Raw genomic sequence first — 25,279 nt, forward strand, 5'->3', positions numbered from 1 at the left:
AGTAAGCTGAAGAAGATGAAGAGCTAAAAGCTAAAAGCCCAAGAGCTACGTCTGCTTCTACAGTCTTAAATACTGCTCAACTCAAAGTCTTTACTACTCTTTAATCCCTGTCGGCTGGTTTCTTGCTCCACCTCTTGCTCCATGTTTCTTTGAGACATGGTCTCATAAATCCCAGATTAGCTTCAAACATACTAAGTATCCAAGAATGACCTTGAACTTCTGATCTTGTCTCTAATTCTAGAGATAACAGGTGAGTACCAGGGCTTTGTGCATGCTAGAGAGCTCTCTGCCCTGTAGCCCAGGGTTCAATACGTCTTTTATTTATTTTTACTTTATGTAAATGAGTGTTTGCCTGCATGTAGGTATGTGCATCATGTTCATGCCTGGTGCCTCAGGAGGTCAGAGGAGGGTCCTGGAAGTGTAGTTGCAGATCCTTCTGCACCACCATATGAGTGCTGACAACCAAATGCAGGTCCTCAGCAAGAGCAACGTATGCTCTTAACTGCTGTGCCATTTCTGCAGCTCCTAAAGTTTTCAGTGTTGATGAAGTCTGGTGAACTTTCTATTTTTTGACTGGTTTTGGTGGCATAGCTGAGAAGCCATTTCATCTAAGAATATTAGAGTATTAACTCTTTTCTTTCTTTCCATTCATTTTCTTTTTTTAATATTTATTTATTTGTTTGTTTGTTTTTCAAGACAGGGTTTCTATGTAGTCTTGGCTGGCCTAAAACTCACTGTGTAGGCCAGACTGGCCTCATTCAAAGATTTGCCTGTCCCTGCCTCCCAAAGTGCTGGGATTAAAGGCATGTGCCACAACCCCCACCTCTACTCGACCCCACCCCTGGGCCCCCAACTCTAATTCCAACTTTCTTTCTTTCTTTTTTAAGCTTTATTTATTTATTATGTATACAGTATTCTGCTTGCACATACACCTGCAGGCCAGAAGAGGGCATCAGATCACATTATAGATGGTTGTGAGCCACCATGTGATTGCTAGGAACTTAGCTCAGGACCTCTGGAGGAGTTCAGTGCCCTTAACCTCTGAGCTATCTCTGTAGCCCTCAAATTCTAACTTTCATTTAATAAATCTTATGACTAGTTGAGCAGTGGTGGCACATGCCTTTAATCCCAGAACTCAGGAAGCAGAGGCATGTAGATCCAGCCTGGTCTATAAAGCTAGTTCTAGGACAATCAGAACTACACAAAGAAACCCTGTTTCAAAAAAAACAAAACAAAGACAAAAACAAAAAAAGATCCTTGTAATCTTGGAGTTATAGTACAAGAGTAGCTACTGAGTGCACAGGGCACTCAGACTCTAGTCTCAGTCAGATATGGGTGGTTTATTGAGTGAACACACACTCAAGACAAAGCTGATTGTAATCAGGGCCACAGAAAGGATTCATGAGCTTAACTGTGACACTGACTTGTTCTTAGGGCAGTCTTTTATAGGAAAAGCAAGAGCAGAAGACATTTTTGGCTGACTAGACAAAGCGTGATCCACTAACCTTTAAGATGATAGGGCCCAAGGGAGGTGAGGTGGTGGTTATGGTCTTTCAGAGTACATCCAAATTGTAGCCAGGTGTGTAGATAATAAAAGTGCAACCAGAGTGCAGGAAAGTGTGTAGATAACCAAGTCTGAATTATTACACCATTGAATCATCTAGTGTAGATTAACTTGACCCTCCGGCAGGGAATGTTAGTGTCAGCTTTGAATAACTGCTTCTAGGAAGCAGAGTAGAAAAGTTTAAAATTTTTAGCCAGGCGGTGGTGGCGCATGCCTTTAATCCCAGCACTTGGGGGCAGAGACATGCGGATCTCTGTGAGTTCAAGGCCAAGCCTGGTCTACAAAGCAAGTTCAAGATAGCCAGGGCTACACAGAGAAACCTTGTCTCAAAAAACAAACAAACAAACAAACACGCTAAAACTTTTTAAACTTGATTTCACCTTATAAACAAAATGGAAGGTGACTACAGAAATGGCTGCCACTATGTCAAAGAGTAGGCCTCAATACTTGGACAAACTAAATTATCTTGTCTCCTTTAATTCATTTATTCCTTTTTCTGAGACCATTACGTAGCAGACTGGCCTGAAGCTTACTATGAAGAGCCAGCTGGCCTCAGACTTGTAGCAATCCTCCTTCCTGTCTCTGCATCCCAAGTGCTGGGACTACATGTGTAATCCAGCGTGAATAGCCTTAAAGTCTCATCATTTAAAATGAGGTTTTAGGCACTGGAGAGTGGACACACTTCCTACTCTTGTAGAAGACCCAGACTCAGTTCCCAGCACCTATTTGGCAGCTCACAACTGTAACTCCCCCAGTACCAGGCATAAACCATGCTGCACATGCACACATAAAACACTTCCTAAACATAAAAATAAATATTTGAAATGATTTCATAAAAAGGAGAATTTATCTTGGAAGGTTGTTAATCTGTAACTACAATGCTTTACACAGTGTCTGCGTTCACCTAATAGTAAGTTATTTTTAGTGCAGCAGCAATGTTGGAAAATGCCTTTGTGTGTGAACTGAGAATTGCTAGACTTTTGATTTGGTTTTGTTTGGTGTACACACACACACACACACACACACACACACACACACACACTTACTTTCTTTCTTTCTTTCTTTCTTTCTTTCTTTCTTTCTTTCTTTCTTTCTTTCTTTGAGATAGGGCCTTTCTGTGTATTCCTAACTGTCCTGGAACTCACTCTGTAACCAGGCTGGGCTAAGATTCAGAGATCTGCTTGTCTCTGCCTCCCAAGTGCTGGGATTAAAAGTGTGTGACGCCACCACCACCCTGATGTCTTTTACAGACAGGGCTTCACGTAGTAGAGGTTGGTGTTGAACGCCTCCTGATAGTTTTGTGGCTATCTTCCAAGAGCTGAGATTGCAGGCTCCCTCTACACAATGGGACATTTAGTTGGACCTCAAGAGACAGCTGAACTTTTAATGTTTCTTAAATGTCCACAGGGCACAGAAAGCACTCCCTGGAGAAGGGGTGAGGGTGTAGGAACGGGTAGAAAACAGGTTGGATTCACTGCGGATAAGATTTAGTCAGATGTTAATGCCCGGCTGGTGCTCTGGAGAGGGTCCAGGATAGATTCTCTCTGGTGTGTTGGATTGCAGGTGCCCTTCTTGTTCACTTTATCTCTTGGATGGCCAGAGCTGATGGCTCAGGCAACCGATCAGGATTGAAAGAAGAAAAGGGAAGGAAAGGGAAAAAGAGCCCAAGGTTTCTTCTCTAGGGACTGGCTGTACTGCGGCTGAGGAGAACTTAAACTGACCACCTTTTTTCCTATGGCTGAGGCTGTAAAAGTGGCTTTTGGCTAGAAACTGCACGGGTCGTAAAAGGAGGCTCTTTGATCTGTAGATAGGCCTCTTTACGGAGATCTCCAATAAGTTGGTGTAAACTTAGGCTTATTAGCTATAGAAGGCTGATAGCCCTGAGTCTGCTAACTTATTTGCGAATCTACAGAGAAATAAGAAGTAAGAGGGAGATAGAAAATAAACCACTCACACACATACATTCAAGAGAAGAGGATCAGGAGAAAAAGTGGATGAAGTTGGGCATCTTAACTTCAACTGAAGTTGAGCTGCTTCATTTTTTCTCCTCTGTTCTCCCCCTCACGTTTATTGTAGCCCATATTTATACTTCTGAGAAAAGGGAGTTACCTCATAGCCAGAAGAGTACAGTTAATCACAAAAGCAGATGAATTCTAAAATACAACAGGTTACATGCTTTAAATCTAAACATTTCTTATCTATGTATCCATTACATAAGTTCATGGTGAGCTCAGAATGACAAAGATTGACAGGGTCTAAGGTTAATAGAGTCAGAAACTTACAAGAGTATACAACTTATCAGTTAGGATGGACCTGACTATACATTATCCAGCTATCTCTTAGTTTGTTATGAGCTCAGGACAATAATTTTGTCTGTCTTTCATTCTAAGAAACAGAGTAAATTCAGACATCTCTAGGTAACTTCATTCCACATAGGTTCACATGGAGTTTAAACAAATTTGGCTATATTTATGGTCAAATACCAGGATTCGTGGTGCCATCTGTGGTGGAGGCTTATCTGAAGCCACAAATCTGCTGGTAGGCTATCCTAGTGAGGCATCTGGAGGTCCACAAAGGTATTTATTGCAGCCATAAACTAACTTTAACTTTTAAAACTATTTGAGCCAAATCAGGAATTCCATAATCAGGGATTAATTCATCTGGATAACTAAAAGTACATCTTCAATAAGATCCTCTAGGAAGTTTGCTCAATCAGAGCTGGTCAGTACCCAGAAAATAACAATTCACACCAATGCCAGATGTATTTACTTTTGGTTTTTCGAGACAGGGTTTCTCTGTGTAATCTTGGCTATCCTGGACTCACTTTGTAGACCGGGCTGGCCATGAATACAGCCCTGGCTGTCCTGGACTCACTTTGTAGACCAAGCTGGCCTTAGACTCACAGTGATTCACCTGCCTCTGCCTCCCTGGGTGCTGGGATTAAAGGCATGCGCCACCATGCCCGGCTCTAATGCCAGATTTCAGAGAGATGCAGCAGTGCACAATTGACAGGGTAGTCAGAGGTTGGAAGCAATTCTGGGGCACATCACGATACAGACCTTGCAAATATCGGATCACCTCCAGAGATCTCTCATGCCTCCTGGACTTTCCCAAATCAATGGCTCCTGACAGCATGTTAGAGGCTGGGAGCAGTTTCGAGGTACATCATGGTATAAGACCTTGCAAACACCAGATCACCTCCTAGACAGCCCACATGCCTAGTGAGCCCCCTCAACAGGGCGGCTCTTGGCAGTCAGAGAACTGACACAGCCAGTCTTTATGATTGTTTTCAAGACAAGACTTCTCTGTGTAGCTGTCCTGGACTCGAGCTCACAGCGATGAACCTGCCTCTGCCTCCGGAGTGCTGGGATTAAAGGTGTACACCATCACGCCCGGCCACAAGCACGCCTTATATATAGCTCAAGTAAGACTGACTTACCACCTAGGAAACTACCTAGTACCCATTTCCTCTCGGTCGTCCTGGTCCAAGAGGGCCACTTCCGGGAGGAGGCGGGGGAAACAAGAGGAGGCGTGCCGGGAAGGAGACGTTTGTGGTGCACCAGACGGAAGTGTGCCAAAGTATAAGGGCGGCCGCTTCCGGTCGGCTGAGGCTTTGCTTTGGTATGCTGCGTGGTACGTATCACGCGGAGGAAGGCCTCTGAGAGCAAGGCGGGAGGTGAGGAAGCAAGAAATCTCGTCCGACCCTAGAGTCTGGCTTCTAGCGGAAAGACAAGACCAAAAGGAGCCAGGAACCTGAAACGACCTACCGCTGTTTCCGAGGGGGCAACTTCCACGAGGAACTCCCCTTCCCTGGTAACGGCCAGAAAGGAGGAGATGGCGCCAGTCAGGGAGAGGCTGTGGCCAAGACTGTAAGGAAGCTTGACGGCGGAGCAAGCGGGAAGCCTCTGGAGAAGTATCGGAGTCTTCGCTGTCATCCCTGCCGCCGCCACCATGGAAGGAGCCAAGCCAACATTGCAGCTCGTGTACCAGGCAGTGCAGGCGCTTTACCACGATCCAGATCCCAGCGGAAAGGAACGCGCCTCGTTTTGGCTTGGGGAGCTGCAACGTTCGGTGAGGGGCGAGGAGATACCGTTCTGCGCCGCGGGGCCTGGGCCGAGTGGCATCTAGGCTTGAGTTAAGAACCGGATCTGGGCGGTTGGCCGTGGGAGATCCTCTTTCTGAAGGGTCTGGTGCGGTGGGGTGGGGGGCTATCTTTCGTAAATTAGTGGCAACTGATCAGTCACAAATTGGCTCTTTACCTATCACGTAGAATCCAGTTTGAAGTTCTTTACCTCTCGCTTGTGGCATGGGGATCTAGTCCTCCTTTTAAGTTCCACCATCGCTTTTGCTTCTTAGGCCATGCTTCTTCTGTTTTCTTCAACCAAAGTGAGCCCCAAATGCTTTCTCACTTCTCATGTAAGGATGCTTTTGATGCGCCTTCGGTATTCAAGTGTTGCATCTGGCAATACCTTCCCTGTGGTTGCCTTACACCCCAGCGTTCCTTGCCGATTTTCATGTTATTCTCAGGCTTCTAGATTCATATTCGTATGAATTTCCCTCTCGTTTGGAGTGCAACGTAATATAAAGTTTAACTATGGTTTCAGGATATCTTTGTAGTTCTTTGGTTTGATATTGGATTCTTACCGTATTTCCTCCACCTGTACGTTTTATTTATAAGATGGGTATCATAACTACTTTAATTAACCCATATAATTATGTGGGCATGTGGTGGAGTGTTTGTGTAATATCTATTGTATTTCCTCATGTTTAAATTTTTGGTTCATGTATTTCATTTTTTGACTAACATTTTATATTTTGTCCCTTGATTCTCACACTCACCTTTGCTATATTTTATTTTTATGAGTTTTTATAGCTGGCGATTTCGCTGAGAGTATTTAGGTTTTAGTCTATGAACTGTGAAATTCTTTGAAAACTAAGGAGCACAGACAGACTTAAACACTCACCCCCTTCTTCTTCTTCTTCTTCTTCTTCTTCTTCTTCTTCCTCTTCCTCTTCTATTTTTTTTTTATGTTTTTCTCTGTGTAGCCTAGACCATGCTGGCCTCGAACTCACAGTGATCCACCTGCCTCTGCCTCCCAAGTGCTGGGATTAAAGGCGTGTACCACCACGCCCGCCTTATTTTTCTTTTTCTTGAAATCTGTACTGACTCGGGATCCAGTTCAACTTACATCACTAGCACTCCCTTCTCCCTTTAGTTTTGTATTTCATACTCACAAGCATATTTTTGTTTGTTCTTCCTTCTCTTTTATCTGTTCAGTTCATAACTGATATTTAATGGTGCTGTAATACAAGCCGCTAGGTTGCATAATTTTAAGACATTTCCGCTTTAACTTTGGTCATTACATGTAAATGTGAGACCCAATTTCTTGTTTACATTGTGGGAAGACAAAGAAATAAGATTTTGCTGGGTATGGCAGTGCACTTTAATCACAGCACTGGGGAGGCAGAGAGCAGGCTGTTCTCTGAGTTCCAGGACAGCCTGGTCTACCCAGAGGGGAAAAAGTTCATTGTAGGCTCCCCTTATAGGCCTCCTGTCCTTTTTAGTTCTGTAGTCAAGGGAGATACAGTTTCTGATCTTATAGTTTTCTAAAATATAAATAACTTACCAAGTCAGCTCTTCCCTGCTAAATTTCCCAATTGTGTTTTAAGTTGGTGCTGGAGTGCTTATCATGGACAACTTCTAGATGTTGGTAATTGGAAACAAAATAAACAAATCTGTACTGACCACATAGTATACTCATGATGATTAAATGTAATATCTTACAAGAGCTTGGAGAAGTTATTCTACATAAAATTTAAAAGTATGTTAGAATATACTTAAATTTATTCTTCTTATTTCCCATTATACTATGTTGTATCTTTTCATCATCCTATGATGAGATTTTATATCTCAACAGGAAGAGAGGAAGAACTTGACAGAATAATTAGCCCGGAGAGTTTTTGTTTTGTTTTGTCTTTTTAATTAGAGGTACTGGGGATTGAACCTAGGGCCTCACACATGTTAGGCAAGTTATTCTTCTCTGAGCTATATTCCCGTCCTTTTTGATACAATGACCTTTTAATTTCTCTAGGCTGGCATTGAATTAATTCACTCTGTAAGCTTAGTCTGGCCTTGAACCTTTGATCTTCCTGCTTCATCCTTTAAGTAGCTAATCCTTGCTTTTCTTTACTATGCCTGAGATGAGTTTGCTATAGAGATACTATTTATAAAGCCTGGCATGGAAGTGCATAACTTTAATCCCAGCACCCAGGGAGACAGAGGCAGGGATCTTTGTGAGTTCAAGGCCAGTCTGGTCTACAAAGTGAGTCTAGGACAGCCAAGGAAGGCTATTACACAGAGAAACCTTGTCTAGAAGAACAAACAAACCAAAAGATACTATTTATAAAGTTGCAGGTCCCAGAAGAAATAGTATTCTAGGTAGCCTATAGCCAAACTTATTTTTTTCTGGAAGGAATAAGAGAGAGAAGTTACTTGGGTTCTTTGGAGGAGAATGAGTTTCTGGTGACAGAACTTGAGGTCCTTTGCAGTGGGAGAGCTGGAAGAATGAATTTCCTGATTCTGTTCTTCTGGGATTCCTTATTGAACAAGCTAGTCAGAAGCCAGGGGACATTGAGGAAGTCTATGCAAGACAGCCTACTGTAGCTGGGCATAGTGACACCTTTAAACCCAGCATTTAGGAGGCAGAGGCAGGTGGATCTCTGAGTTCCTGTGGCGTAGTGGGGAGGTGGTGGAAGAGAGCCTACTGGAGCAGAAAGCAGTAGAAAAGGGGTAAGAGAACAACTAGCGTAGTTACACATCAACATTGGGCAACATCAATGTTTAAACATATTAATTGTGTGAATGTGTGCAGGCACACTTGTGGATGTCAGAAGACAACTTGTGGAAGTCAGTTCTGTCTTTCTGGAACAGTGTTGTTGTTCCCTCCCCTCCCCCAGACAGAGTTTCTCTGTGTAGCCTTGGCTGTCCTGGACTCACTTCGTAGACCAGGCTGGCCTTGAACTCCCTAAGATCCTCCTGCCTTTGCCTCCCAAGTGCTGGGATTAAAGGCGTGTGCCACCACAATTGGCTCTAAGTAGGTTTTAGGTCTATCTAATAACATTTTTAGCCTTTGGATTGGTAGAAGTTAGTAGTTTGCTAAGAATACACCTTGAAGGTTGAAGGACAATGAATGGCTATATAGGCTAAAAATAGTTCAAGATAATTTGGCTTTGTAGCTGCAACATTCTAACTTTTTATGATCAGAAGTTCTAATCAGCAGTTTACCCTTTTAAAGTCTTTAATATAGGCATGGGTTTTTGTTTTTATTTTTGTTCTTGTTTTTTGTTTTTTTGAAACAAGCCCTGGCTGGAACTCATTCTGTAGACTAGGCTGGCCTGGGAACTCAGAGATCCGCCTCCCTCTGCCTCTTGAGTGCTGGGATTAAAGGCCTGCCCCACTACGCCCAGCGATAACTGGATTTCATAACTTTTTAAAAAATTCCTTCATTTGGTGGATGAGAAGAGTACCTTAAACCTCTTTTATTGTCTTTCTATTTCTCTTATATGCATGTTTATGTGTGAGGAGGTGAATGTGAGTGAATGCAGATGGTGGCCAGAGGACAACCTTGAGTGTAATTTCAGGAACTGATGTTCATCTCCTTTGAGAAAAAGTCTCTGTTGGTCTAGAGCTCACCAGCTGGCTATACTGCTTAGCCAACTGAGCCCTACCTCCCCTGTGCTGCAGTAACAAACTGGTGCCTGGCTTTTTGTTTTTTATCTGTTTATTATGGGCTCTAGGGTTCAACTTAGAACTTTATTCTTTTTTATTAGTTGGGTTTTTGAGACAGGGTTTCTCTGTGTAGCAGTCCTGGCTGCCCTGGACTGATGGTAGATCCCCTGCCTCTGCACGGGTGGGATTAAAGGTGTGCCTCAGGCTAGACCCTTATTCTTTTAAAGTCAGTACTTCCTTAGCTGAGAAATCTTTCCAGCTTTTTTCTTTCTTTCTTTCTTCCTTTTAGGGGGCAGAGTTTCACTGTGTAATCCAGGCTGTCTGTCTTTGAAATCTTGATCCTCCTGCCTCAGCCTCCTAACTATTAGAATTATAGTGTGCTACCTCCTTTAACTCTTATATTAACATTTTGTCCCCTGCTTGTAAGAAAAACTGAGAAGGGGTGTGGTAGTTAGAACAGGATCTTGCTACATAGTTGAGACTGGCATAGATCTTGTGGCCTAGACTAGCCTTGCACTTGAGTTTCTTCTACCTCAGCTTTAGGGTGGTCTACCACCAATGGTGTCCCTTACTGCCTTCCTATGCTCAAATTTTCCTGGGCCGCTTTTACTTTTTACTTTGAGCAGAGTCCTCTAGTCTTCTGTCTGGAGATTATAAAATAGGCTACCAGTGTCCCAACTTGTAGGTTGCAGACTGAGGACAAGTGATGGAACTTAAATGTGTAGGTTTTCATCTAACTTTGTGTTTTTAGATGCTATTCCACTCCTTGTCTGAGTTTTTCCTGGTATCCAGAGACCCTATTTGAGTCTTGTTGGAGTAATCCTCTTTTAGGACGGGGGATAGTAGTCCATTTGCTTAGAATCAAGTAGAAAATCTGAGTCTCTGCCTTTAGTTGTACCTGGTGCTTATAATTTTGAACTACATGATTTAGTTTATTTTTGGCTTTCCCCATCTCAGCTCATCTTATCCCCAGCCAGATTTCACCTTTTTAAACTTTGTCCAGTAAGATAGTTTATGTGCCAGGTGGTAGTGGCCTTTAATCCCAGCACTTGGTAGTTCAAGGCCAACCTGCTCTACAGAATGTGTGCCAGGATTACACAAAATCTTGTCTACAAAAACCAGTTTACATATCTTTCTGGTTTCTACAGTTTTGGTGTTATCTGTTTCCTTTTTCTTTGTCATGTGGAGTTTTGCCTTCTTTTCTTGGACAGTATCTCTTGTAACCTAGGATGCTTTGAAACCTCTGCAACTCCTGCTCTTCCTGTCTCTGTCGGACAAGGCTGCAATTGCAGGTGTGTTTTCTCAAGTCCAGCTAAAATAGGTGTTTTCTGAAGAACCTTTATTCATTATGCTACTTTTTTCACCAGGATTTTTGAGACTCTGCAGCCATAATTATGTTCTCTGTGGTAAGCAGATGTCACTGTCAACTGCAAGGTGTTTTAAAAGAAACTTAAGTTATCTTGAATCAGACCTTAAGGGAATCTTTATGTAACAGCAGCTTGCATGTTCTGAATATTTAGTAGTTTCCCTTGGCCACCTCCAATGTGTATACAAAATTAGCAGATAATTTAGAAAGCTATGGGGAACAAAGACTGTCTCTTTCTAGGGTTAGTAATTATGCAGATTAGTTGTTTTAAGTTGGTTCTTTTTACAGAGACAATCTGTGGGCTAGAAGTTATCTTAAAAGTTGTAGTTTAGGGCTGGGGGTGTAGCCCAGCTGGTAGACTGCTTGTCTAGGATGCTTGAAGGCATGGATTTGATCCCCAGTTCTGCAAAAATCAGGTTGGTGGTGCATGTACATAATGCTAATTATTTGGAAGGGGGTGACAAGAAGACACCTACATACAGAGTTTGAGGCCTGCCTGCCAGAGAAGCCAGGTGTGATGGTGCACACCTGTAATCTCAGCACTCAGGGAGGCAGTGGTAGGCAGATCTCTGTGAATTTGAGGCCAGCTTGGTCTACAAAGCAAGCCCAGAACAGCCAAGGCTATACAGAGAAACCCTGTCTCAAAAAAGGGGGGGGGGGAGAAAAACCAACAATGTCAGGGGAAGTTAGTTTCTGTATAGTCCTATCTGGAAACTGAGATGATATGATAAAAAGTATAAAAAAATTAAATACGACGAAGTAAAGTACTGCTTTAATGAACTCAGTTGATATTTTTTGGGTATAATTTGTCACATGTCCATAGAAATTTTCTTAAGTAGCATGTCAGATTAATTGGACCATGGCTATCTGTTTCTGATTTCTTTTCTAGTTTTTGTTTGTTTGTTTTTCAGGACAAGTGTTTCTCTGTGTAGCCTTGGCTGTCATGGACTTACTTTGTAGATCATGCTCTACTTAAACTCACAGAGATCCACCTGCCTCTGCCTCCCCTGATCCCTGGAATTAAGGGCATGTGCCATGCCAGGCTTCCCTTCCGGATTTGTTTTGTTTTGTTTTTCGAGACAGCATTTCTCTGTGTATCATTGACTGTCCTATAACTCTCTTTGTTTGTTTGTTTGTTTGGTTGGTTGGTTTTTTGAGACAGGGTTTCTCTGTGTAGCATTGGCTGTCCTGGACTCACTTTGTAGACCAGGCTGGCCTCGGACTCACTGAGCTCCACCTGCCTCTGCTTCACAAGTGCTGGGATTAAAGTTGCCATTATGCCTGGCCTCCCTTCTGGAATTTTAAGACATTCATTTAGGAGGCAAAATAGTATAAGCCAACCTTTCTGCTTATATGGTGTAGCACCTGGACTTGTCAGCTGATATTCATGCACAGACATTTTCAGAGCCTCTTTCCTTTTGGTCCCTGGAAGGCTCCTTTTCCTTTGGCCCATTGTGTTTCTTCCAGGCTTCTTCTCATCATACTCAGCAGGTACCAGATCAAAGACAGATAATCAAGATTGATACCTGTTTCATCATTTTAAGTATGTGACTCTCTAAGTTACTCAGACCTCTTCCACCTTGAGTTCTTTGTAGAGGATGGATTTGCCCAAAGCAGCTGTCCTGGAAAGGCATCACCTAGCATGGATGATGGTTTCCCCATAGCCACACAGAGGAAGCCACCTGGGTTCCTTGATTCTTCTGCTTAGCTCTAATACCTAGACCTTTGGTGTGTCTTTTGCAGTTGTGCTTACTAATTTATATTTTACTTATTTTCATGCTTATGTTTGCATCCTCTAGTTAATAGACCTTTAAAACATACCTTGATTTTTGAAAAGAAGCCTTTTTAGAAAATAAAAATTTTTTACACGTAACTTCTGAGGGTCACTTAGATTAATGAATATACAAATGAATATTGTATGTTTCACACTGGAAGAGACTGAGTATGTAAGTAAACAATAAAGAGGAACGGCCAACCTAAGATATAACTGATGTACTTGTGTCACTCCATATAGAGTGATTAGCCAGGCGTGGCTATAAAGTGAAATGAAAGGTTTTTTTTGTTTTTTTGTTTTTTTGTTTTTTTTTTTTTTTTTTTTTTTTTTTTTGGTTTTTCAAGACTAGGTCTCTCTGCGTAGCCTTGGCTGTCCTGGACTCACTCTGTAGACCAGGCTGGCCTCGAACTCACAGCGATCCACCAGCCTCCGCCTCCCAAGTGCTGGAATTAAAGGCGTGCGCCACCACACCCGGCTGTGAAATGAAAGTTTAAATGGATTTATTTAATTGGACAGGGCAGACATGGCTCTGGGGTTTTGGAGGCTTTGTGATGGTGTTTTGTGGGGATGGTTGTCTGTTTTCTGGTGCCATACGTACTTGCCTGGGTCCATTTATTTCTTGCCCACCTTGTCTTGGTGTAGTTGATAGTTTGATCTAGGACATAAAATCATCAAGGCACTGATACAATTTCTAATTCCAACACAGATTTTTCAAACTTCCAAATGTTTATTCAGTTTTTAGTACATTGATGTTTATAGGGAAATGAAAGGTATATTATATAGATTTTAAAAAATATTACTGTATATATATGGGCACTCAAAAATAGCTCTGATCACATCTTCTGGGGGTTTGATATTTGCCTTAAATGTGATTAGGAGATAGAACTCAGCTGGTCAAGCTTGTGCAGCAAGCTGTGCCACTGAGAAATGTTGCTGGTCAGATTTTGTAGATTTTTAAAATATTTATGCCAAATGTGGTAGTGCATGCCTTTAATACCAGCACTCAGGAGGGAGGAAGCAGGTTTCTATGAATTTGAAATTAGTCTGGTCTACACAGTGAGTGCCAATGCTACATAGAGGAACCTTGTCTCAAAAATGCATATTTATTTATTTTTATTATTTATGTGTGTGCTTCTGTGTATGAGTTGTGCATGTGAATGCAGGTGCCTGGAGATGCCAGAAGATGGTGCTAGATTCCTGGAAGCTGGAGTTACCAGGTGATTGGGAGCACCAGGTGTGGTTGCTGGGAACTGAACCCTGGACTTCTGGAAGAACAGAATTGATCTTAACCACTGAGTTATCTGTCCATCTCCTGTTTTTGGAGACATAGTCTCACTGTGTAGACCTGGTTGACTTAGAAGTTACTATGTAGACAGGCTGACCGAAATTTACAGAGATCCTCCTGTCTCTGCCTCCCAAGTGCTGAGATTAAAGGCATATGCCACTGTGCCCAGCTATTGTAAGAAAATATTTCAAAACAAAACTTACTATTTTTGCCATTTTTGTTGTTTTGCTTTGAGACAAAAGTTACACTATAGAGCCAAGACTACCTTTGAATCCATGATCTTTCTTCCTCAACATCACCATTGCTAGATTACAGGCACAGCCTAACTTAAAAAGAAGCCATATGGGCATGTTATATGTGTGTGTGCACCTCTAGAAGCCAGGGAGGGAATCAGCTCCCTGGAGAGGGAGTTAAAGGTGGTTGTGAGCTGCTGCTGATGTGGGTGCAAGGAAGAGCAGCAAGCACTCCTAAGATTAAGCCACCCTTTCTAGCCCGCCGTTTAGCTATTTTAAGTGTGTAGTTCAGTGGCATTGTGCTTCTGTTACTACCTTACATCTTTAGAACTTTTTCTATAAAAGCTAAGTTACACTCATTAAGACACAACCAGTCCCTGCTCTGTTTCCCCCAGCTTTCTGTTGCTTTCTGGAATCAGTTTTGTGGTTACAACTTTTCTTTCTCAGGGCTTAAGCATGACATCCCTGCTTTTAGTTCTTTTGGGATATATGTTCAGAAGTAGAATTGTGAAATCACATGTGTTTTGCTTTTTAATCTCAATAATTGTTTCTTAGATTTTTTTTAGAGTTTTAAGTTCTGTTTAACTTACTAACAGAGTATAGGAAGTTTTGATGACTCACACACTCTTGCCTGTATTCTACAACTTGCACCATAGTGCTGGACTGTCACTTATGGTTTATGGTGAAACCACAGAGAAACCTCATTCCTTAATTTGTTCAAAACCCCTTTAAAAGGGGTAATTTTGTTGTGGCAGAATCCCTTTTAGAAGAAACAAATCTTCCTTTTGGTGAGATTCTGTTATCAGAATTTATTTAATGCTTTTTACTTATATTTCTTCCTTGATCCTACAGCACAGTTCCTTTATCCAGTGTGTGTGTGCATTGTCTCTTTGTACTTTGTGTCTTATCAGTGGTGTAATGGCATTTGAACAGTCATCCCCAAAGCAAGAGGATATAGGAGTGAACTCGAAAATGCACAGTTTTGAAATTTTACATATTTATTTAGAGACAGAGTCTCTCATTGTAGCCCAATCTGGCCTGGAACTAGCTTTGTAGACAAGGCTGCCCTTGAATTCAAAGATCTTCCTGCCTCTGCTTCCTAAGTAGTGAATGTACAGGCCCTACTAGGCAGGGCTGTTTAGAAATACATTAATTTCATAAATAGTACTAGAATTTCAAATCTTAGACTTATATTTAAATTTTTAAATTTTCAAATTTGTTATTATGATTAATATGCACCATAAACTTATCAGTTGAGCAGAAGATAGCTCAGTTGTGGAGTGCTTGCCTCGCATGCACAAAGAAGGCATAGGTTCAAATCCCAGGAGTGCATAAAACCAGCAGTAGAAGTACATGTCTGTAGTCTCAGCACTGGTTGGTTACATGGAAGCAAGAAGTTCAAGGTCAACCTTGGCTCTGTTGTGAGTTCCAGATACCCAGGGCTACAATGGAATGATGCTTCAAAACAAAACAAAAAACTTCCTGCTGATAAGATGGGCCTGATACCTGAGTTCAGTTTCTGGAACCTACCTAATGGAAAGAGAGAACTGACTCCCACAGCTGTCCTTTACTCTCCACTCACATGACATGACAAATGCACATAAACACATGCATGTACAGCAAATAAAAATGTGATAAAAATTTTAAATTTCATCTAATATTTGAATTGTTACAAATTTAATTAGGTTGGTAGGAGTGAAAGTAAATAAGGTTTTTATATTTTTTGGCTCTCTTACCTGGGCTAACCATTTGCTCTCGAAACAAATGGTCTCTTCTACTTTGACATTCTCTGAAGAGTAGCAAGTGCTTTTAACTGAGCCATCTCTCCAACACCAGCTCTGTTGAACTTAATATCTATAGGAAGTTGAGTTTAGATTATTTGTCCTATATTTCCTAGCAACTCTCTTTAAGTAAGTCTGTTATTGTTTTGTTTTTAAAGGCAGCAACCAGCTGAGCAGTCATAACACCACCTCTAGTCCTAGCATTCATGAGCCAGAGGCAGGTATATCTCTTTGAGGCCAGCCTGATCTACAGAGCAAGCTCCAGGATGAGCAAGGCTACATGGAGAAGCCCTGGCTCAAAAAACAAAACAATACGCAGCAACCAGACACTAATGTTATTCTTCATGTCTCATTGAATGTCTTATTTCCAGAAACTCATTTTCTGTTTGTCAGAGCTCTTGGGTTCTCTGAAGGATTTTAAGTAATTCTGTTTAAGATTTTGTGCAGGATTAATTAGCAGCCCTGATCTGAGTCTAAAACTTGACTCCTTTGGCTGCTGTTTGGGTGTGTGCTTGCATTGTTGAGGTCCGCTCAGTGATTTTGGTTGATGTGGCACTTTTAGAGCTGTTGGTATAGCAGTGAGTCCTGGAAAAACAGTTCATCATTAAGGAAAGAGGCAAGTACTTTGCAGATAGGCTGTCAAGTATAATGAATGATTGGGCCATAGCCTGTCCCAAATTCATCACAGGGTCATGGAAATATCCTTTGAAAGAAAAGACTGATGTAAAGATTTGTTCTGTTGCTGCTGCTGTGTGAAGAGTAGATCGGAATTAGACCTTAAATGGAACATGTTCTCTTGTTGCAGTCTCTTTGAAATATGCTGCTAGTGGGAGCTGCAGCTTCCTCCTGCTGACTCTGAGCCCCAGGCTTCGGTTGAGATGGCCCTTTGAGAATGTGGAGCTTAGTCCAAGCCTGGATTTCAGTGGGTAGCACCTGGCATCTGTGGCTAGAAAGTCCTTGAAGTGTAAGTGCTTTATTCTCTCCTTGTAAAGAGTCCTCTTTTTCTTTCTGCAGCTTAGCAAGAGGGATGGTGAGCAATGCACTCTAGCTTCTGTGGGGTCAGAATTTGGCTGATTTGGTGACGAAAACAAGGTAACTTCTTACTGTTATAGAGGAACAGGTCTTACCCCCTCCCAGGCTCTAGAATATAGGATAAAAAAAAATGAAATGATGCTGGGCATGGTGGCTCACACCTGAAATCCCAGCACTTAGTAGTCTAAGGCAGGGAGATAGTCACAAGCCTAAGATCTTGGGCTACAAAGTGAGGCACCTTCTCTGTCTTAACATTAAATACATAGGCGCTTGGAATTAGAAAATAGCTCTTCTTTCCTTTTGGTTCTGCTCTACATAATTTTACAGTAGTGGTTTGGGATTTTTGTAAGATCAGTTCCCCAGAAAATTGTCATAGGAATGTGAATAGCTGCCCTCTATAGTTTAATTAAAAAGCAAATGCCTATTTCCTTTGCCAATTTTCTACTATCACTGTGACAAAATACCTGAGATAAACAAAAGAGGAAAGATTTATTTGGGTCCATAATTTCAGAGTTTTCAGTTCATGGTCATATAGCTCTGGAGTTGTCAGCTTGTGATGGGAGTGCATGTGGAACAAAGCTGCTCTTCTCATGGTCACTGGAAACAGGAAAAAGTAAAGACAAGGGTTAGGATAAAGGATGCCCTTCAAGTATACATGTTTGCCCTCCTATTTCCTTCAGCCAGGCATAACCTCCTACAATTTCCATCACTTCCCAATAGTCCACCATGTTTTTTTTAAAATTCATTTGTTTTGTGTGGTGTGGGAGCACATGTGTGTCATAGAATCTTTATGTTCCAGTTGTCTACCAATGATGCCACCTCTAAACTAAATATTGCTGGATGGCTTTTATTTCTTTTTCTTGTTTAATTGTGCTGATTAGAATTTATAGTACCATACTGAATACAGTTTTGCTTCTGATCTTAAGTTTTTAAAAATAAACTAACAAATCTAGGCTTTGCTAGGTAGCGCTGTCTGGGATTGACCTTGCAGCTGTCCTCTGTCCCAGCCTCCAATTGCTGGGGTTGCAAGCATGAGCCACTAGCCCTTCTGTGATTTCAGTCTATTAAATTCACCAATACTTGTTATAAATTGCTTTTTTAAAAAAGATTGCACTTGGGTTTTTGTTTGTTTGTTTGTTTTTAGGTGTTTGTTTCTCTTGTATGTATATAAATACACCATGTGCTCACCTGATACTCAGAGGCTAGAATACAATGTCAGATACCCTAGAACAGGAATCACAGGTGATTGGGAGCTACCATGTGGATGCTGAGTACTGAATTGAGGTCCTCTGGAAGATTAGCCAATGCTCTTAACTGCTGGGCCATCTGTCCAGCTCTTATTGTGTGTGTGTGTGTGTGTGTGTGTGTGTGTGTTGGTCAGAGAACCATCATTGGGAGTCCCTTCTTTCCACCTTGGGTTCTGGGGACTGAACTGAAGTCATAGGCTTGTGTGGTGAGCTCTTTTTTGACCCATCTTGCTATTCCATATTTCTTGATCTTCACTGGGTTACACTGTTTTTAGATTATTTATCAGATATCTCTTCCTTTGTTATTTCTGAATTCTAATTTTGTTTTCTGGAGGAGGGCGGTGAGAGTGTATATATGAGTGTTTGTGTGAGAGTCACCATGCATGCTCATGTGGAGGTCAGAGGATGACTTTTCCCCTGCTGCCTTGTGGGATCTGGGTTCAAACTTGAACCCTTATTATTTGGGCCCTGAATTGGAATTTCAAATCTTAGTTTTCTTAATTTAGTTTCTCAGTCTTGTGAATTGCCTAAAGTTCTTCAGCTTCTCAGCTCTTTTGGCTAGGAAATTGATACATTAGTTGTTATAACAAAATCAAATCCTGGGTAAAAGATGAGATAATGACAGGTAGTTACAGGGTATATAGGACAAACCCTCACAACAAGATCTTCATTACTCTGGCTTCTTGAAGTTGGTTTTCTACTTGATGCAAGATTGTTCACAGGCTGTCAGGAAAGCTTTGTAAGGCTGGAGCTCTCCCAAATCCTTTTTATTTTTTATATTATTATTTGCATGCGTCCATGCATGTGTAGAGAATGTGAATGCAGTTGTGGATCACAGTACATGTATGGAGGTCATACGACAACTTTATAAGGTCAGTTCTCTATCTTGATGTGGATTCTGGAGAGTAATCTCAGGTCATCTACCTTTCCTTTTTAAAATTTTTAATTTTGAGCCGGGCGTGGTGGCACACGCCTTTAATCTTAGCACTTGGGAGGCAGAGGCAAGCTGATCTCTGTGAGTCCATGACAGTCAAGGATACACAGAGAAACCCTGTCTCGAAAAAAAAAAAATTTTTTTTTTCATTTTGATACTAGGTCTTACTTAAATTGTCAAGCACTCTTGAACATTCCATTCTCTTGCCTCAGTCTCTCAAGCGCTAATATTTTAGGCACACACCACCTTGCCTGCTCTCCAAAGATATTAAAACAAACAAACAAAAAACCCAAAACAACAACAACCAAACCCCCCTCCCCAAATTCTAGTATTAGTGAAGATTCTGGAAAAGTAAACTTTTGTATGTTTGCTAATTTGTATTCCTGCTCACAAGTTCATCAATTCGCCTAAGACAGCTTATTTTTTGTTTTGTTTTGGTTCCCTTCTTTATTTTCATTTATTTATTTTTATATGTGTATAGGTCTTTTGCCTGCATGTATGTCTGCATCACATGTGCCTGGTGCTTGCAGAGGCCTGAGTGCATCAGAGTCCCCAAGACTGGAGTGCAGACAGTTGTGAGCCTCAGTGTGGATGCTGGGAATTAATCCTCAGTCCTCTAGAAGATCATTGAGTACTTTTAACTGCTGACCCATCTCCAGCCCCTTCTCTCCTTTATTTTTTAAATCTCTACTTTTTTTTTTTTTTTGAGACAGGGTTTCTCTGTGTATCCTTGGCTGTCCTAGATTTGCTTTGTAGAACAGGCTAGCATCTAACTCACAGCAATCTGCCTGCCTCTGCCTCTGAGTGCTGGGATTAGAGGTGTGCACCACCATGCCCTGCTTAAATTTCTACTTTTAAAGAGGTAGAAATAGTTAAGTCAGGAATATAGATAATTAAAGCTAGATGCAATGGTGCATGCACCAACTCCAGTATTTGAGAGAGTAAGGCAAATGATTGCCATGAGTTCAAGGCCAGTTTGTGTTACAGAGTGAGACTTGGCTCAAAAAAGCAAAAAACAACCCAACTTCCTTCCTATCTCCAGCTGCCAGAGACACCAATCTCTGCAGTCCAGGATCCTCAGCAAGATGCTGCCAATAAAGGGAGGAGGTGGAATTAAGCCACCCCATCATTGGAAGACTTGGAACTGCACCAGAAGTGGTATTGTTGATTGCCAAATGTTGGGAAGTCTACTTTTTCCAACATGTTAGCCAATAGTCAGGCTTTAGTAGAAAACTTCTCATTCTGTACCATTTACCCCAAAGAGAGCAGAGGCCCATGCCAGGTGAAAGGTTCCATTTTGCCAGTACCACAGACTAGCAAACAAGATTCCTGCTTTCCTAAATGAAATGGATATTGCTAGCCTTGTGAAGTGAGCTCACAGGAGAAGAGCTTGGAATGCCTTTGTATTTTACATTAGTGTCTGTGATTGGATTCTTAATCTAACATGTATTTTTGAAGATGATGATAGTGTGCATGTTGAAGGACATGTATATCCCACTCCAGATACAGAAATAATAAGAGCTTCAGGCAAAACTGAAGCCAGAGAGACAGAGACAGACAGAGAAACTGATGCCAAATTATGATATGCAATGTCAAATTCTGGGTTATAGATCAAAAGAAACATGTTCACTTCTCTTATGATTGGAATGACAGAGAGATTGGAGTGTTGAATGAGCACTTATTTCTTACTTCAAAGCAAACAGTCCACTTGGTTAATCTTTCTGAAAAAGATTTTGAAAAGGGATTCAATATGCCTGAAAGACTTTAAAAAGAAGTTTCTGAGTGTTCCTCGGAGATTAGTCCTGAGAAGCCTCTTCAGGTCTCTTTGGATGGCTCTTCAGCACTTTTCTTGTGATGGGCAGGGCAGACCAATGAATGAGTACCATGTCTGCAGACAGGTTGCTCATCATTTCTATCTCTGTGTTGCTGGCTGAGGTTTACAGGACAAATACAAGAGATTAAAGGCAGAAGTGGAAAACAAAGTAAAAAATTAGAAAAGTAGGAAATTATAACAGTCAGCTGGCTGACAGCCATAACAAAGAGACGAGGAACTGAAGAGCAGTAGCGGTATGTCAGTAGTATGAATGAAATCCATGTTTCCAGTTGGCTTTTGTTTACTGCCTTAATGGAAATGTTTAATTCCATATTTGATGGTAGAGTGGTAGCAAAGTTCCCTTTCACCTTACTTTCTTATATCCAAGCATTGTCTTATCAAAGCCTGGTAGGAGATGATACACAAACTGCTACACAGGCAAGACACCTACCTGGCCAAACTAGTTTTTTAGTTGTTTCTCAGTTTTTGGATATGATCAGAATGAAAATGGTGTCTAACTAATGGGATGGTGGTTTTGGTCATTAGTGACTTTTTTTTTTTAATAAGTGGAGTCATTAGTTAAATTTGGGTGGTTGTTTTGTAACCAAAAATATCATCTTGTATTTCTTAAATATTTCAATGGGACTGATGACCAAGCCTGTTGTAAGCCATGTACCATAGAAACAGACTGCCCATGAACATTAGGCCACTAGGAGAAAAACAGTTTGTATAACTAAGCACTCAAGGCTAAGCTAGTAGTGTTAAGAGATCCAGGCCAACCTGGGCAATTCGGCAAAATTTGTTCCAAAAAACAAGCAGCTTAAATAAACAAACAAACAAATAAATAAATAAATACTCAAAAGAAAATAGTGTATTGGAAGGTAAGTATGGTTGCATGCAAATACTCTGCACCGTTTTTTGTTTTTTGTTTTTTGTTTTTAATAAAAGACACATGATCATCTATAGATCTTGGTTTCTGGGGGTCCTGGAGCCAATCCAAGGAAGGATACAGAGGGACTACTGTTGTTTTCTTTTTTTTATGGGTTTTTGTTTTTGTGTTTGTTTGTGTGTTTGTTTGTTTGTGAAACCCATTATTCTAAAACAAATCTAGTTTATTGTATCTTATGACTTTGTAGGTTGGGAATTCTTGTAGGGCTCTTTGACTTATGGTTATGCCCATCAAGGTATCCATGTAGTGATTGGGCTAGTTTATAAGTTGTCAGACACAGCTAGGAAAGCCTAGACAGTTAGTCAGGCCCATTTGTTCTCCATGTAGTCTCATGACCTTTCCAAGTCAACCCAATAGGAAGGTGAGTAGTTGAGAATTCCCACATGACAATTTGGCAGAAGTTCTGAGCTCCCCTGACCTAATTTTTAAAGTTCCACAACATCAATTCTACTGTGTTCAGTCATTAACACAAATTACTTAAGGCCAGACCATATTAAAGAAGGGGAAAAATAGATTTGATCTTTAATCCAGAAATAGCATTGAACTGCAACTCTCTTTTCCTCATTTATTTTTAGTTATATACTCTGTTGTCAGTGCTAAATCCATTGTTTTTGGTATGATGGTCTACACTAAATATATGCATTTGATTTTGTTGCTGTTTTTGTTTGTTTGTTTGTTTGTTTCCAAGACAAGGTTTTCCTGTGTATTGGCTGTCATGAACTTGCTTTATAGACCACTCATAGACCAGCTCACAGCAGTCCACCTGCCTCTGCCTTGTGGAGTGCTGGGATTACAGACATGCGCGCCGAGTCTGGCTGCATTGATGACACACGCCTTTAATCCCAGCACTTGGGAGGCAGAGGCAGGTGGCTCGCTGTGAGTTCAAGGCCAGCCTGTCTACAAAGTGAGTCCAGGACAGCAAGGCTACACAGAGAAACCCTGTCTTGAAAAACAAAAACAAAAACAAAAAACAAAAAATAAAATTTGTACTTGCTAGAATACCTCTATGAAGGGATCCTTTACATTCCTGCTTCCCTATGTGCCGTCATACCCAGCTTTGACCTTGGTGGGGTTAGAACACATGCTTGCACTTTGACATTGCCATCTCCCTAGCCATTCTGTTTCTTTTTCCCCTCTTTTTTGTTTGGTGGTGGGGAGGACACTGGAGATTGAACACTCATCACTAAGCTATATTCCTAATGGGTGTGTTTTTCTATTCAAATTAAGTGCCATAGGTTTTTACCTAAAGTCCATTTTGTATTACACCTGTATTTTCTTCTAAATTTTGGATTGACAAGACATAGAGAACAGTAGAATTAAAACAGCCCATTCTCAGTTGCTTTATCCCATGTTAACTTTTTTCTTTTTTCTTTTTTAAAGATTTATTTATTTATTATGTATACATTCGCTGCTGCATGTATACCTGCAGGCCAGAAGAGGGCACCAGATTTCATTATGGATGGTTGTGAGCCATCATATGGTTGCTGGGAATCGAACTCAGGACCTCTGGAAGAGCAGCCAGTGCTCTTAACAGTTGAGCCATCTCTCCAGCCCCCCATGTTAACTTTTAATAGCTTTACACTAATAGTGCCAGTACTACCTCTGTCAGTGCACATATGGGAAGAGTTAGCAATTATTAACTTATTTACAGGGTTGGGGAGCAAATCCAGACCCTTGTACAGGAAGGAAAATAGCGCTATCAGATATACACTCTCAACCCTGTACCCCTAATTGAATTTTTTAAAATGCACTCTACTATCTTCCTCAGTCTTTGATAGTTAGACTGTAAACTGTCAATATGAACATTGCATACCACTTATCTTACTTTGACTTCATCTGCTCTTTACTAACTAACCATCAATGTTGAAGCCTTACTCTGTAATCATTTGGTTATCTGAAGTTTGACTTTTTAAAGTTAATTAATTTGTGTGTGTGTGTGCATGCATGTGAGTGTGGGCCATACGGCCTTTGGGAAGGCAGAGGACAGCCTGTGGGAGTGGTTCTCTCTCATTGGGTGACCTTCGCTATTGGACTCTGCTTGTCAGGCTTGACAGCGGGCACCTTTTAACAGTAAATTGTCTTGCCTGTACAGAAGTTGCTCTAAAAGAAAATATTTCTCGTGTGTGTGTGTGTGTGTGTGTGTGTGTGTGTGTGTGTGTGTGTGTGTATGCTTAATTATGCCTGCCATGCATTCATGTAGAAGTGAGAGGACAGCCTCTGGTGTGGATCCTCAGCTTCATCTTCTTTGAAGCAGGGCCTCTGTAGCCATTTGACACTGTGCTGTGTACTGTCAGCTTTCTGGCCTTGGAGCGTCCCGGGAATTCCCCTGGTTCTGTCTCCCATCTTGCAGCAGGAGTATCAAGATTATAGAAATATGTCATGACTATATGGAGTTTGTGGGTTCTGGAGATCCAAACTTAGGCCATCAGATTTGTGGTGTTAAGTGTATTTACCCATTAAGCCACCTTCTTCATCCTGAAGTTTGTTGTTGGATATTATTATTGTTATTGTTACTATTATTTTATTAAATACTCCTTTGAAAGGACTCAGGGGAATGATCTTTGAATTTTTCTTTTTAATTTCTGAATTCTTGCATGTAACAGTTTGTGGCTTTTATAATGGAATTTAGTTTGACCAGATAGAAAACCTGGTTTTTTGTTTTGTTTTGTTTTTTCTTTCTCCAGAAAGGATTTTTATTGCGGCTTGTCAGAACCCCTGTGCTCATTAGGTCTGTGGCCTAGTCCCCTGCTGTCATAGGTCATAGGCCAAGCCAGGAGGGGACACCAGGGCGCCGCCTCTGCTGCTCTAGCCCCTCTTCCAGAGGGTCTGCAGAACCGGACTCTTTCTCTGGAAAAAGATCTGGGAAGGTGAAGGTGCCTGTGGCCAGCTGTACACAGGCCACTTTGTAGTCTGGCTTCCTGAATCTTACATTCTTGTCGTTCCTCTTCCTGTTAGAGCCATGCTGCACCCAGGCTGCAGAGCAGCCACGGGAACATTGTCAATTTGCTCAAGATAATTCTGGAGGTCCATGCGGGTCATCTGCGTGGGGATCCGCAGTTGCACAGAACCTTCAGGCTGGGCAGTACCAGGCCGTACCAGCTGAGTGAAGAAGTTGGTTGGAAACACTCAGAGCTGGGGGCCACCCAACTGGTAGAGGGGTACAACACATTAAGCGCCATGGCAGCCACACCTCTCCCATATAGAAAATCTTCTAACATTTTCTTAATATCTTCAGCATATCATATTTCGTTTTCTTCTGAAGTGTTTCAGGAGGGAAAAAAACCCTCAATTGCTTTTTTTTTAAACTGTATTAAAAGAATAACAAGGATAGTATTTACTACTGTATTAGAGATGAAACCACCACTTTATCTACTAATGGAATAAATGGATGTCTTAGCAGCATCAATCAAGCAATCTCTTCAAAGTTCTTTTGTGTTATTAAGTTTTCACTGATAGTGTGGTCATTGGCCACCAGGCCTCAGGAACAAAGGAGCAGAAGGTAGCGAACTGGGGATTTGGTGGCCCATGAGTAGGAATAGAAATAACCACCAACTTCAGGGAGGAAGATGAAT

At 41.4% G+C, this 25,279-nt stretch overlaps 1 protein-coding gene across 3 annotated transcripts in view; it reads left to right on the forward strand.

The window, feature by feature from the left end:
- Positions 1-5,123: 5,123 nt before the first annotated feature.
- Positions 5,124-25,279, forward strand: part of TNPO3 (transportin 3) — a 73,812-nt gene continuing 53,656 nt past the window's right edge. For 2 of the 3 annotated variants that reach the window (XM_084786780.1, XM_084786782.1), the window contains exon 1: positions 5,124-5,635. In XM_084786780.1, coding sequence (XP_084642906.1) covers positions 5,516-5,635 — 120 coding nt within the window. In that variant the 5' untranslated portion in view covers positions 5,124-5,515. Of the gene's footprint in view, positions 5,636-16,537; positions 16,697-25,279 lie in introns of all 3 variants that reach the window. The other variant, XM_084786781.1, reaches the window with a different exon arrangement.

Source organism: Acomys minous (assembly GCF_964271855.1).
Source record: "Acomys minous genome assembly, chromosome: 6".
Classification (NCBI taxonomy): Eukaryota; Metazoa; Chordata; class Mammalia; order Rodentia; family Muridae; genus Acomys; species Acomys minous.